The following is a 13,665-nucleotide window of genomic DNA, read 5'->3' on the forward strand; positions in this document are numbered from 1 at the left end:
TTGCCACCACCACTTGGATGCCCTTGCCTCTTGTTGAAAAGATGTCCGTCATTTCTATGTGTGTTTATGCTGTATGTGAATGTGGTTTTCTTGGCTCTGGTAAACAGTTTGAGAGCAAAACCTGCTCTGTGCCTCTGTCTCCTACAGCCCAAAATGAACTAGTCTGGCAGCTTAACTGTTAAAACCTATTACCGTGAGCTAGCAGGCTGCACCTTCACCTGTAGCCTAAAGACACCACTCCCCTTATCTACTTTCTCCCTCCTCCCAGGTTTTTGTCACCACACACCATTGAGGACATGTGTAACATTAGATTAGAATGGTGGCTTCTTGAAGCCAGTTAGTCCACTGTGAGTCTGTGTGTATGTGTTTGTTAGTGGGTGAGGTTTAAGGTCTGGTGCTGTTGGACCATGCCATGGTGGCTGTAGCAGCATGTGGAAGGCAGCTCTTGTTTTGCTCCTTGCTCTTGGTCAACCACTCTGGGCTCAGGATGATGCCCCAGCTGCTGCCATAACTCCTCGGGACTGCAGTCTGGAGTGTATACGACAGGTACAGTAAACACGTGTAGTTATACAAGTTCTTCCGTGTGTGTGTGTGTGTGTGTGTGTTTTGTGTTACTGTGTTGACATATGAGCAGGCTTGTCTTCTGTTGCAGCTATTGACATTGTATCTACATTCATCTCTTTGTTTCATTTTTGGCGTTTCTAATCCTGGTGGATTTTTATTTCAAACTTCTAAAGCATTACATCTGATCTGAGATAAACTACTGGTTCTAATCACGATGGGGCAAAACGTTTCTGAAACTGTCGGGACGGATTGATTTGTGGTCTTATTAGCGTGTTTAAATAATAACTGGCTGGTTATCCTGTGCCTTGTGCAAAACACGTGGCTATATTGAAAATGGTTCATTTCCATCAAGCATGTCTTGTAATTCCAACGACGCCTGCCTCCGATTGTTTCCTCTCTCTAGTCAAGCAGTTTTGGCAAGTTGGGATATTAATTGTATCCAGGAACCTGGGGGAAAAGAATTGTACATGAAGTATACAGGACATAGACAGTTGCAAACCTGTCTTTAAGTCTGACAATGAACAGATGCATACTTGTAGGTGTTCAAGTCTTTGCTCATGTGAATTACTAGAACATTTGAGCTGATTGATTGAAATAAAACGAGAAAGGGGACAAAAATAACTGACTCAGTCATAACCAAAAGTAGTGAATCCCAACCTGGGGTTCAGGGTCCCCCATGGGGTCGAAACAAAAATCTGAAGGGTCATGAGTGAACGGATTTGGAGCAGAAGAAATATCTTTCTGCTGCACATTGTTTTTTCTGATTTTGCTCGGTAGGCCTAATTACAGGATCATTTTACTTCTTAAAGCCCGTAATCTGAGAAGAACAAATTTGCTCTTTGGTTTAACATGTCACGACATACTTTAATTAAAGGGTCCCATTGTAAAAAATTTTAGTTACTACTGTCCTAGAAGACGAGCAAAGGTAGGTTTAGGAAGAGCAATAAAATCTTTCTTGGAAGGCTCATGTTTCGGCGAAAAACATGAAGGGCCGTATTTGCTCGAAACTGATGTAATCTACTTCTTACTCACACGCTGTCCATCTTTTGGACATCTTCAGGATGATACTTCCTTTCACAGAGGAAATATTATTTGCAAAAGTTTGCTGTACTTGATTGTGATTATAAATAATCTATCTCCCAGTGTCTTTGATTCAAAACAACTTTTTCCTGCATATTTGTCTCACAGCAGTCCAATCAAACTGTCATTTTCATTTATCTACAAGGACAAAACCGCCACCTTTGCTGAAATAAACAGCAAATCAGACAAAATGCCTCTCTTCTTGTACATGTTCTGTCCTGGACTGGCCTCCTTCACTTCTCTGGAGATAAGGCTTGCAATGCAAGCCTACTTCTCTGTGAAATTTCAGAAATATTGTAAACAAGGACTCAAATAGGTACAGTTGTTCTCATAAGTTTATGAACCCCTGCTAAAGTTGACTAAAAAGAGGAATAAAACAAAATCATCTTTTGGAAATTGATCTTAATGCCTTAATTAAAAAAAATGAGGAACAATCCAACCTTTAAGGACACCAATTTTCTTTGTGAATGAATAATGTATTGTAAATAAATAAATGTTCTTCCTTAAAATACAGGAGGCATAAGTATACACACCCCTATGTTAAATTCCCATAGAGCCAGACAGATTTTTATTTTTAAAGGCCAGTTATTTCACGTATCCAGGATACTATGATCCTGATAAAGTTGGAATTAAAATAGCCCCACATCATCACATACCCTTCACCATACCTAGAGATTGGCATGGTTTTATTTCAGTTAGCCTAATAGCTGGTTTGATTTGCATTGAGAGATGATTTTATGGAAAGTACCCCATGCCAATCTCTAGGTATGGTGAAGGGGATGTGATGATGGGGGGGGGGGCTATTTTAATTCCAAAGGCCAAGGGAACTTTATCAGGATGCATAGTATCCTGGATCCATGAAATAACTGGCCTTTAAAAATAAACATCTGCCTGCCTCTATGGGAATTTAACATAGGGGTGTACTGACTTATGCCCCCTGTATTTTAACATGTATTTATTTACGATACATTATTCATTCACAAAGAAAACTGGTGTCCTTACAGATAGGATTTTTCCTAATTTTTTTTTAATTAAGGCATTAAGATTAATTTACAAAAAAATTTTTTTTTATTCCTCTTTTCAGTCAACTTTAGCAGGGGTTCATAAACTTACGCACAACTGTAGCTCCAGGCAATATGATGATACAATCTCAGGGTTGAAACTCTTTGCACTTTTTTTTAGCCTCTGGCCAAGATTTGTTTTTCATAAAGAGTAAATGTTAGCTTGTCAACGAGCTGAAACTCTTACGTTAGTGTCAGTCCCCATTGACTGACACACACAGTCATTTCAAATTCTCTCATTCTGTATCACATTTCTTTCATCTCTTGTGAAATCTCTGAACAAATCTGCTATCGGCATGACATCGATTTAGCCTTTGGGGTCAACGGCCATTATTTCTGGGGTTCTGGTGTAGCCAGGGGATATATCCGGGTAACATTCCGTCTCTTTTGCTTTCTACGCGTACTTTACCTAACCTGACACCCCATATGTTTGTTACACAGAACCATAGAAGCCGTCATTAGAAACTGGAAGCGCAGGCACCTTCAAAAAATACTTGGCAGGTGATTTAATGAACAATCACGTAACTTTTGTTTTGCACCGTTGCTGTCATCACACACCTGAACCACGCCTGAAGCTGCCAGTAGCTCCTCACCGGCCGCCGATTGGTCCAAAACGCATTACTTGAAGCCTGACAAAATGGATTTTCTTGTGATCCTGCACTCATTATTCATTCATTCATTCATTCATATGCAGATATGTGTTTATAGAGATTGACAGTGTAAGTATAACCTCAAAACAATTTATATTCAACTCTCAACTCTTTGCAGATGTTGACTTCAGTGATCCCTTTTGTCATTTTCAGCATTTCAAAATCCGATAAAAAAAAAAAAAGAGGATCACACTTTTACCTTTTAGACTGTACATATGCGACTAGATTCACTTTTGGTGAGCACAAATGACTCTTCAGACGCAGACAACTATGTATCTTGTGTGTGAAAAGCCACCCACATTGTGAGCGTGCCAGTCAAAGACATCCCATTTGTGGCGCGCATGCTAAGAACACTGATTATGTTCTCAGATGCGTGCAAGTAAGTATTTAGGCTACAAAGACTTTCTGACCACCATTACCTAACCTGACAGTTTATCTACAATTTTGTTGAAACACAAACACAAACACACCTTCCCTCATTGTCTCTCTTGCCTGTGGCTGTATTTCTTCGTTTTTCATTTTCCCCACATGTTAGTACCGTCATGGTCTCTAAACCTGCAGAGCAAGTTGGCAATATGTAAGTGTTCCCCCTATATAATATTTACTTTGTTAAAAGCAGTTTGACTTGCACATCCTGATATTGCGAAATCATAATGGTTTATTGTTTCAACTAGTTCAGGTTACCTGTGGCAACATTTGTTTCAACACCAAAACCAGCAGCAGCTGATACTGTGAATTGGAACCACATTTACATATTTAGCATTGCACAGAGCACATTGAGAAACACACCCTTATTGTTTTACTGTTATGGGGACAGGACTTACTCAAACATAGCTAACATGGAGCCAATATAGGGAGGCAAGCATGGCAACAAAATTCAACAACAAAACAAACTGCACCTCTCTCTCAAATTTACATGTCTTTTAATGATGTTATTAACAGCTTATTTCTAGCTTTTTTTACATAGCATTTTATGTTGTTCATTTCTTTGTTTCTGCTATTAATTCATAATTTCCCACTTAAGCAGAGTGTGTTCTTTCACATTCTTGCCTCTGATCCAATCCTCCTCACTCCTGGCAACAGAACCAGCAATGTACTCAGAACTGGAATTTGGCAGTTTGATAGTTGACCATGAATCTAATCTAATGGTATGTTTATATTGAGGTTAAAAAAAACTGTAATCTGTTTTTGGTGTGTGCAACTGTGGCTATATTTATTTTTGTGCTGTGTTTCCATTTACATTCATTTATTCAGGCTATTCACCTGACATGAAATTGGCAAGTTTTGCAAACAACATTCAGTATGCATTGGCAAAAACGCAGTTGTAAGTGCTAAGTCTGAATTCATTGCTTACCCCTCTGCAGGGAGGACCTGGATGTGAATACTGCAGAATAACCAGAACTGATCTCAAGAGGGCTCTGGGTTTTAACTCCATCAAAGTGTTTGGAAGTAAGTCTGATTCAGGCTGCACTGGAACTCACAGCCTACCTACAAATATCTACATCTGGGGGAACTTTGTTAAAGCATTGAATGCACTTATAGCCTAATCAAAGTCGTCCTGCATGTCCTTAACCTGAAGCTACAGTTCACAGCATCGTAATGAGCAGATGCCACATTTACACTTTTTGTATTAGGATTCAAACATCACAGGCTACCAAAATAGCAAACAGACGGGGTGTGACCAGTTGTCTTCACTGAGGTCTTAAAAGGGCAACTATTATATAGCATTTTCAGGATTACTCTTGGATTTTGTGTTTGTACTAGAACATGTTTACATGCTTTAATGTTTGTTTTCTCATACTGCCCATGGCTGCTGCACCTGTATTCACCCTCTGTATGAGACGCTCTTTAGGAGCGCCAGTCTCTTTAATCCCTCTTCCCGAAAAAAGCCCAGTTTGCTCTGTTTGGCCAGCGCGCTTCCTGCTTCCACTAGTAGAAGCTGGAGCTACTGCAACGGAGTATATAGCAGGACTTTGTACCGTGAAAAATCACAACCGGACATGTCCCAGCAGTAAAGTGACCAGATTTTGGGAAGAAATGACCGGCATTGGTTGAGATTACAGCTATGTCGTGTTAGCATGTAGCTACGAGAACTTCTTCCTGCTTCTTACAGTGCAGACGCTTTGCTGCTTGCTCCTGCCTCTGCTTGCATATTTCTGCTGATAATCTTGCTTTTCCTCAGAGAAACTATGAGCAGCAGCTCTTGGATACTTATAAATCACTGGACTATACATTTTTTGTAGACATAGTAGGCTATTGCCATATTTCGACATTTTTCTGCGTGAGCGTGGCCTACCAATAGCTCATGCCTGTCCTAAAGTGACTGTAGCCAAAGAATTTCTAATAAGGGAAGAAGTTGCACTCTCTCCTTACTTCTGGCTTCTGAACTGGTTGCAGTTCCACCAGAGTTCCATATAGGGGGCGCTCACAGGCCAGTGCAGAATGAATGGGACTCTATGGAGCTATACCCCTCAAAATCCACTTTTTTCAGGATATCATTTTTTGTCTAGTAATTTGAATGTTTTGAGATTTTTTTAAAGTGGCTTTTTTGTTCTGAAAAGCCTTTTAAAATGTCAATGACGTCATACACATATACGGCCAGAGATACTGCTTTAGGGCAAGCTCTGAGTCGCTTCCTTTGTTCTCTCGAAGCATCGACAACACAGCTGACAGGTTAGCCTCTCCCTGTTAATACACGTGCTAGAAAGAGGTTTGCTAATGTTTTAAAGACCACGCCGAAATATTCACTCTGACATTCTGGTTCCGCTTCGGATGCCGTCAAGCGGGAGCTCCGATCGTAATCAGTCCTTCACTGACCAATCAGCATTCATTAGCAGAATGCTAGCGTGTTATGGGCAACAACAACTCAACCTGTAAGAAATCTAAAGGACACAAGTACTCGTTCATTCAACTTTTGACCTATAATCCATGTTGAACTACAAAACTACAATCAAATCAGCTGGTAGATGCTGGAATCAAGTTTGCCCCACTACCTTCTCCCATCATTCTCCCCCAGCATCAAACTGACCCTGTTTTGACTGAACCGCTGAAAGTAAAACGCCAGGCACCTCTGCCCCCTCAAGGACGGCAGCGAACTCCTTCTCACCAGACTGATAAGCATGCTTGTGTACAAAATGAAACAAGCTTTAACTGATATGTGCTGGGCCCAGGCTGGCGCTCATGACTCTTTCCAGGACAAGCCTGGGCCCTGTGTATTCAATTCTTCATCATGTTGTGATAGGTAATAGAAAAAGAAGCACTTAACAGCCAACTTAGCAAATTTAGCATCCATTCCTCATCAGCCACAGCCTGTCCCAAAAAACGAGACAGATAATTATTTTAACACACTAACATTAGCCTTATTGAACGTCAGGTCTTTGGCGGGTAAATCATTTTTAATCAATGATTTTATTATTAAGCACAATCTTGACCTCATGTTTTTAACTGAAACCTGGTTAGACCATAATAACAGTGATGCTGTTCTTATAGAGTCAGCTCCCCCTAACTTCAATTTTATGAGTGAGAATAGAGCGAATAAGAAAGGAGGTGGAGTCGCCATTTTGTTTAATGACTCGTTCCAATGTACTCAAATATCTTATGGAAACTTTGCTTCTTTTGAACATGTGGCTCTTCAGCTAAGGTCCCCGTCTCGACCTATATTTCTAATTATCTACAGGCCACCTAAATACTGTGCATCCTTCTTTGTCGACTTTAGTGAACTGCTGTCTATAATCTGTATTAACTTTGACTGTGTAGTTATTGCTGGTGATTTCAACATTCATGTTGACAACCCCCAGGATAGAGGGACCAAAGAACTGTGTTGTATTTTTGAGAACTATGGACTGACTCAGCATGTGACAGAGCCCACACACAACAAGGAGCACACTCCGGACTTGATTATCTAGAAGGGTTTGAACATTTCCAAGGTTGTGGTGACTGATGCTGCTCTCTCTGATCATTCCTGTGTTTTCTTTTGTGCACAGAGATAGTGCCATTAAAGTGTCCAAACAAAGTTAATAAGAAAACGGTAAATCACTGACAACACCAGTGAAACATTCATTGAGCTTTTCTCCTCCACACCCGCCCTCTCAGGGGTCTCAGTCACTGAGCTTGTAGACAATTTCAATTGTAAAATTACAAATGTTATTGATGCCATTGCTCCCACTAAGGTCAAAGCTGTCTCCATGGAGAAATGTTATACTGGTAAGAACAGAAAAAAAGAGAGTGTCGAAAAGCAGAACGCAGGTGGCGAAAAAACTAATCTCCAGGTCCACTACAACACCTATAAAGAGAGACTTCGCATTTATAATTTGGAACTGAGGAATGCAAGGCGGTCCTTCTTCTCGGACATTATTGCCAAAAAACAATAATAACTCACGTGCTTTGTTTGCTACTGTCGATAGGTTAACAAACCCTCCAGTACCAGTAGCATCTGAACTTTTATCCACCAAGGCCTGCAATGATTTTGCCACCTTCTTCAAAGACAAAATTCAGAAAATTAGACAAACAATCAGTGCTTCCATATCGAGTACAGGGTTTGTGTTGTCACAGTGTCCAGGCAAAACAAATTCCAACATGACCCAATTTCATATGATTAACCGTAAAAACCTGGAGGACATTATACAACATCTGAAAACCTCCTCCTGCTGCCTTGATATTCTACCAACGGGCCTTTTCAAAAATGTTTGGAATTGTTTGGCTACAGATCTTCTACAGATTGTAAACACGTCTCTTCTCTCAGGTATCTTCCCACAGGCCCTGACAACTGCAGTCATTAAGCCACTCTTAAAAAAGAACAATCTAGACACGTCACTAATGAGCAACTATAGGCCAATATCAAACCTTGCATTTTTAAGTAAAATCATTGAAAAAACAGTTTCTCAACAACTCAACCTTTTCTTGTCACTAAACAACAGTTTTGATGCCTTCCAGTCGGGTTTTCGACCACACCACAGCACTGAGACAGCTCTTGTTAAAGTCTTTAATGACATCCACTTAAACACAGATAGTGGCAAAATTTCAGTCTTGGTATTACTTGATCTCAGTGCTGCATTTGATACAGTCGACCATGGCATATTACTAGACCGATTAGAAAACTGGGTTGGCATTTCTGGCTCAGTACTAAAGTGGTTTGAGTCTTATTTAAAGACTAGGGACTACTTTGTGTCTATAGGGAATTATACATCTGAGCATACAAATATTCCCCGTGCGGAGTTCCCTCTCCTGTTTAACATCTACATGCTTCCACTGGCTCAAATTATGGAAAACAATAAAATAAGTTACCATAGTTATACGGATGACATACAAATTTATATAACCTTATCGCCAGGGGACTATAGTCCAGTACAACAACTGACTAAGTGCATTGAACAAATTAACGACTGGATGTGCCAGAACTTTCTTAAATTAAATGATGAAAAAACTGAGGTGGTTGTTTTTGGAGCAAAGGAGGTTAAAAACGATTAAAAGTCAGCACTCAGCTTCAAACGCTAATGTTAAAAACAACAGACAAAGCCAGAAATCTTGGTGTAGTCATGGACTCAGACCTGAATTTTAACAGCCACATTAAGACAATTACAAAGTCAGCCTATTACCACCTTAAAAATATATCAAGGGTTAAAGGACTTATGTCTCAGCAAGATTTGGAAAAACTTGTCCATGCTTTTATCTTCAGTAGACTTGACTACTGTAACGGTGTCTTTACAGGTCTCCCTAAAAAATCAATCAGACAGCTGCAGCTGATTCAGAACGCTGCTGCTCGAGTCCTCACTAAGACCAAGAAAGTGGATCACATCACTCCAGTTCTGAAGTCTCTACACTGGCTTCCAGTGCCTCAAAGAATTGATTTCAAAAATACTTTTGCTGGTTCATAAATCAGTAAACGGTTTAGGGCCAAAATACATTTCTGATCTGCTACTACACTATGAACAACCCAGACCTCTCAGGTCGTCTGGGACAGGTCTGCTTGTTGTCCCCAGAGTCAGAACTAAACAGGGGGAAGCAGCGTTTAGTTTTTATGCTCCATATATCTGGAACAAACTCCCAGAAAACTGCAGGTCTGCTGCAACTCTCAGTTCTTTTAAATCAAGGCTGAAGAACTGTTCATTTCTTATACTGAAGCTGCATTGTTGACACTGTATAACAATCTATATAAGCATATAAAGAGAAATTCCTATTTTATCTGCTTTTATATATTTAACTGTTTTAACTGCTCTTCAATGTTTAATTTCTTATACTGCACTGTAACTTTTTTTCTCGTATTTTATCTGTTTTTAATTTTTTTATCTGTTTTCATGTAAAGCACTTTGAATTGCCCTGTTGCTGAAATGTGCTATACAAATAAAGCTGCCTTGCCTTGCCTTACTTAATAGTTAGCAGTATGCTAACGTTAGATCGTAGTGGAGCGAAGCAGCACTTTCACTTCTGAACCAAACACTACCCAATCAGACATGTTTCAGCAGTAATGCTACCCGGAATTAGGGAGAATTTAACAACATTGGCAGCCAAGATGACATTGTTTACAGACGTTAGCCATGTACTGTAGCTACTTTAGTTAGCAGATGACACTAATAGACTATAGCAGCTATTGCTACAGTCACAAATCGCAAATAAAGGTTTTTAAACCAAATACAACTAACAGAAAATGTTGCAGGAGTCATGTTACATGGAATTGGGGAGAATTTAACAACGCTGGCAACCAAGGTGACATTGTTTACTGCAGTTAGCGTGTAGTTACATTGGACAATGTTAACACTGCAGTGGCTTAAAAAAAAAACTACTACTTGGAGCAGATGACCAATCATAGAAGGCCAGCTTGGAGTTACGTAACACTTAGCCGAGAGTAGAAAAACAGTTGAAACCGGAGTGTTCAGAATAGTTGGAAATCTGAACGTTTTAGCTCACAGGAATTTGTCTACAATATGTTTACCTCATTATTTGAATTTTGGCCACATTTTACATAAAAATGTTTACAGAACTGTAGCCTATAGGCCTATTCAAGCACGACTATTATAACTGTTTTCTTTCACGTTACATATCCAGAACTGTATTGAATGCTGACTAGAAATCATACTACGTATGAAACTTTGACATTCTATCAATGTATGTGTTCTTACTTCTCCTCAGGTTGTATTCCCTGGCCATGTTTTAAGTTTCTAGGAGAAGAAGACCCGAAAATCTGTCAGCACTACGTCCAAGCACCAAATGATGTGAAAGTTGAGTTTGTAAATGAGCTAAACCCCAAATCTGACACCATTGTTGTCTCCTGGAAGCCCAGCTACTATGGTATGTTGACATGGATTGACGAAGCCTATTTCTCTATGCATTTGTTTTATGGACACACAGCATTGGATGGAGGTCATAAAGTGGTTTGGTTGGTTTTTAGGCAGTTTTGAAACTCATGTATCATGTCAGACACAAGTTGCCTCCCCCAAAGTAATATCTCATACTAGGGTTTGACATAACGCTGAAAAGCTACAGTGAGTTATTGCTGAAAGGTAATAAGTATGCTTCACATTATGAGAATGCTTCAAAGTATGAGAGAGAGCTTATTAAATATGATCGGAGCTTTGACAGGTGACGGTGTAGTAGACTTTCAGGTTTAACTTACCATGCACTGAACCGTTTGAAGCACGTGCAGCACACGTTTTTGCCATAGGAGTATATCTGCAACTTGGATGTTGGATTGCTGCTGAGTCTGTGACATTGATTTCACTCTGTTTTGGGATTTGTTGCAGGGATCGCCTTCCTGCGAGGCTTTCAGGTGTCCCTCCAGGCTTTGGGAGGGTCAAGTGTTGACTGTCAGCTCTTTCTCTTCCACCGTAACCTCTCCCTCGAGGCTTCACATGCACAAAGGGTAGGAAGGGCCAATCTTGCTTTGACCTTTTTCTGTCTAGTATGTTTCTGACAACACACATTCGTGTAACAAACATAAAAGTTCCCACGGTTTTTACTCACAGGAATGTTCACAGCTATAATTTTGAGTTTATAACAATAAAGTGGTATTTTACAAATAAATACATTTCTATTCAAAAAATGCTTTATCAGTAAGTGGATCCTTAATGTTTCCCAATGTCTTACAAAAGAAATTCCACTGCATACAGGGCATAGCAGGGTGTAGTAGGGCATACCAGGGCACTGGTAGGGCCGAGCAGGACCACAGTGACAGCTGCAACCACGATTTAGGTGCCACCCTAATCCAAGGAAAACTGTGAGGCGAGAAAACATAAGAACTCCAGGGAATAAGCTCCCCGGAGCTAAGTTAGTAACAAGCATTTCTGGGACATGAATGCACACAGATGGAAAGAGAGAGGAGCTCAGTGTGTCAAAGGAAGTCCCCTGGCAGTCTAAAACTATAACAGCATAACTAAGAGCTGGTCCAAGGCAAACCTGAGCCATCTCTATAAGGGTTGGTAGATGATTCTGACAACTAATGAAGAGAAGCAGAGAAAAAGAAGATTAGTGGATAAGTAGACATGCATGCTCCATACTAACGAGTGATAGTGATGGCAATGTAAATACAATGTATTTGTACTGACAGGAGATCAAAGTGACAAGTATTATCACACATTATTAGTTTGTCCCAGTTTTGGCGATGAGAGAAAAATATTATTGTACTGTATTTGTCCATTACTAGGCAACAGATCACTTACTTAATTACACTTAATTTTTTAAAAGTTGTTTACATGTGTAACTATGTCCCATGTATGTCCTTGAGGGGGTCATCTTAGAAGTAAGGATTAATGCCCAACAAGGTGTTTATTATCAGGAATTATTATGACGACGGGGAGCCAGAAATGCCGACACGCAGTGAATAATTTCTATGGTGACCGGTCAGTTTCATGGCAACTACTTAGTAGGTGGACACCCTGCAGCCATTCAGAATCAAGTATTCACCCGGACCATGGTATAATAAAGAATAAGTGTTAAACCAGCAAGTGGCTTTTAAGTTCTGCAATAGATTAACACCATGGTGTATTCAAGATAGAGATACATTTTTTAGATACTCATGTAATGGTAAATTACATTTTTAGTTTTTTTACCCAACTTTACTGTATCTATATATTTGTCTAATAAAAACTTACGAGGGACTTTACGACCGAAAAACAAAGTGTTGTTTAATGCACACCTGGCAGACAGATGTGTCAGAAAAGGTTATTCAATATTTCGGTCATGCTTTTTGTCATGCATCAGTTCCACAATATAAAACAACCACATGGTTATACAAGATCCCCAGGCTGCAACAACCACTCTGTACTAGTACTCTGGGGGGCAGTTTTGGCCATAACCAAGTCCAAGTCTCATATCCAAACTGCAAATATCTTTCAAACCTTAAAAACTAATTACTAGTTAGGGTCACTAACTAAAAACTAGAGTAAACAGTCTTCTGGTACACAACATAGCAGGCCAATATTCCAATGCAATTCTTCTGAAAACACACTTTTGTTGATTTTTAAGGAATATCAAGTAAACAAAATATAAGAACAAGAAATGATTAAATTACCAAACATGCACAAAATATAAAACATATTAAACAGGCAGAAAGTGTGATCCCATTAAAAGCATTCCCCTCAACCCATAATAAAGCCTATGTACAGAAACTCTTATCTCGCCTTATGAGATGAAAGTGTGAAGTGTGTTTAAAGAAAACCAAGGTCATGTTTGCCGCTGTATTTTGCAGGTGTACAAGTCGGACCCTTTCCCCAGCCTCTCCCTTGGGTCCCAGTATGCTGTTACCGTCATGGCTCTGCCAGTGCCTGAGCAGTGGGAGCGGTTCTACAAAAGCAAGATCTTCTCCACACGCTGTAAGATTCCTTTTAAGCTCTAGACCACACGTGTCAAACTCAAGGCCCGCGGGCCAAACCCGGCCACTTGCAGGTTTTTATCCGGCCCACATACCAACTTAGGTTCACAATCAATTTAATCTAGTTGTACGCCAAACCCGAAAAGACAGGAACCAAACTCAAAAGCAGAATTTAGCAGATTTGCCGACTTTAACGCTCAGAATTTCCCCCAGAAGCAGAGAGTTTTTATATTTAGGCTATGAAACAGGTTGCTGGGAGTCGGCTGTGTGGTAGCCTGCTTTTAAAAACGTAATCTTTGTTTTGCTTGATTTGCTAAGGAACTTTTTTGCGGACATCTGGAGGGCATTAATGTCAACAGAAATGTGGCAAAAAAAAAAGACTGTCAGTAATACAGTCAAAGATATTTGATTTTTCTCAATAAAAGAATGTCAATAAACTCTACATGTCTGGTCCTTGATGTGATTTTCATTTTCCAGGGTGGCCCTTAGTGAAAGTGAGTTTGACACC

General features: G+C 39.9%; 1 protein-coding gene across 5 annotated transcripts in view; it reads left to right on the plus strand.

The window, feature by feature from the left end:
* Positions 1–73: 73 nt before the first annotated feature.
* The window catches only part of LOC144520547 (interleukin-17 receptor D), a 19,882-nt gene continuing 6,290 nt past the window's right edge, over positions 74–13,665 (plus strand). For 2 of the 5 annotated variants that reach the window (XM_078254320.1, XM_078254322.1), the window contains exons 1-5: positions 74–546; positions 4,720–4,804; positions 10,481–10,639; positions 11,092–11,210; positions 13,035–13,158. In XM_078254320.1, coding sequence (XP_078110446.1) covers positions 430–546; positions 4,720–4,804; positions 10,481–10,639; positions 11,092–11,210; positions 13,035–13,158 — 604 coding nt within the window. In that variant the 5' untranslated portion in view covers positions 74–429. The remainder of the gene's footprint in view (positions 547–4,719; positions 4,805–10,480; positions 10,640–11,091; positions 11,211–13,034; positions 13,159–13,665) is intronic. The other 3 variants (XM_078254324.1, XM_078254325.1, XM_078254321.1) reach the window with 2 other exon arrangements.

Source organism: Sander vitreus, chromosome 7 (assembly GCF_031162955.1).
Source record: "Sander vitreus isolate 19-12246 chromosome 7, sanVit1, whole genome shotgun sequence".
Classification (NCBI taxonomy): Eukaryota; Metazoa; Chordata; class Actinopteri; order Perciformes; family Percidae; genus Sander; species Sander vitreus.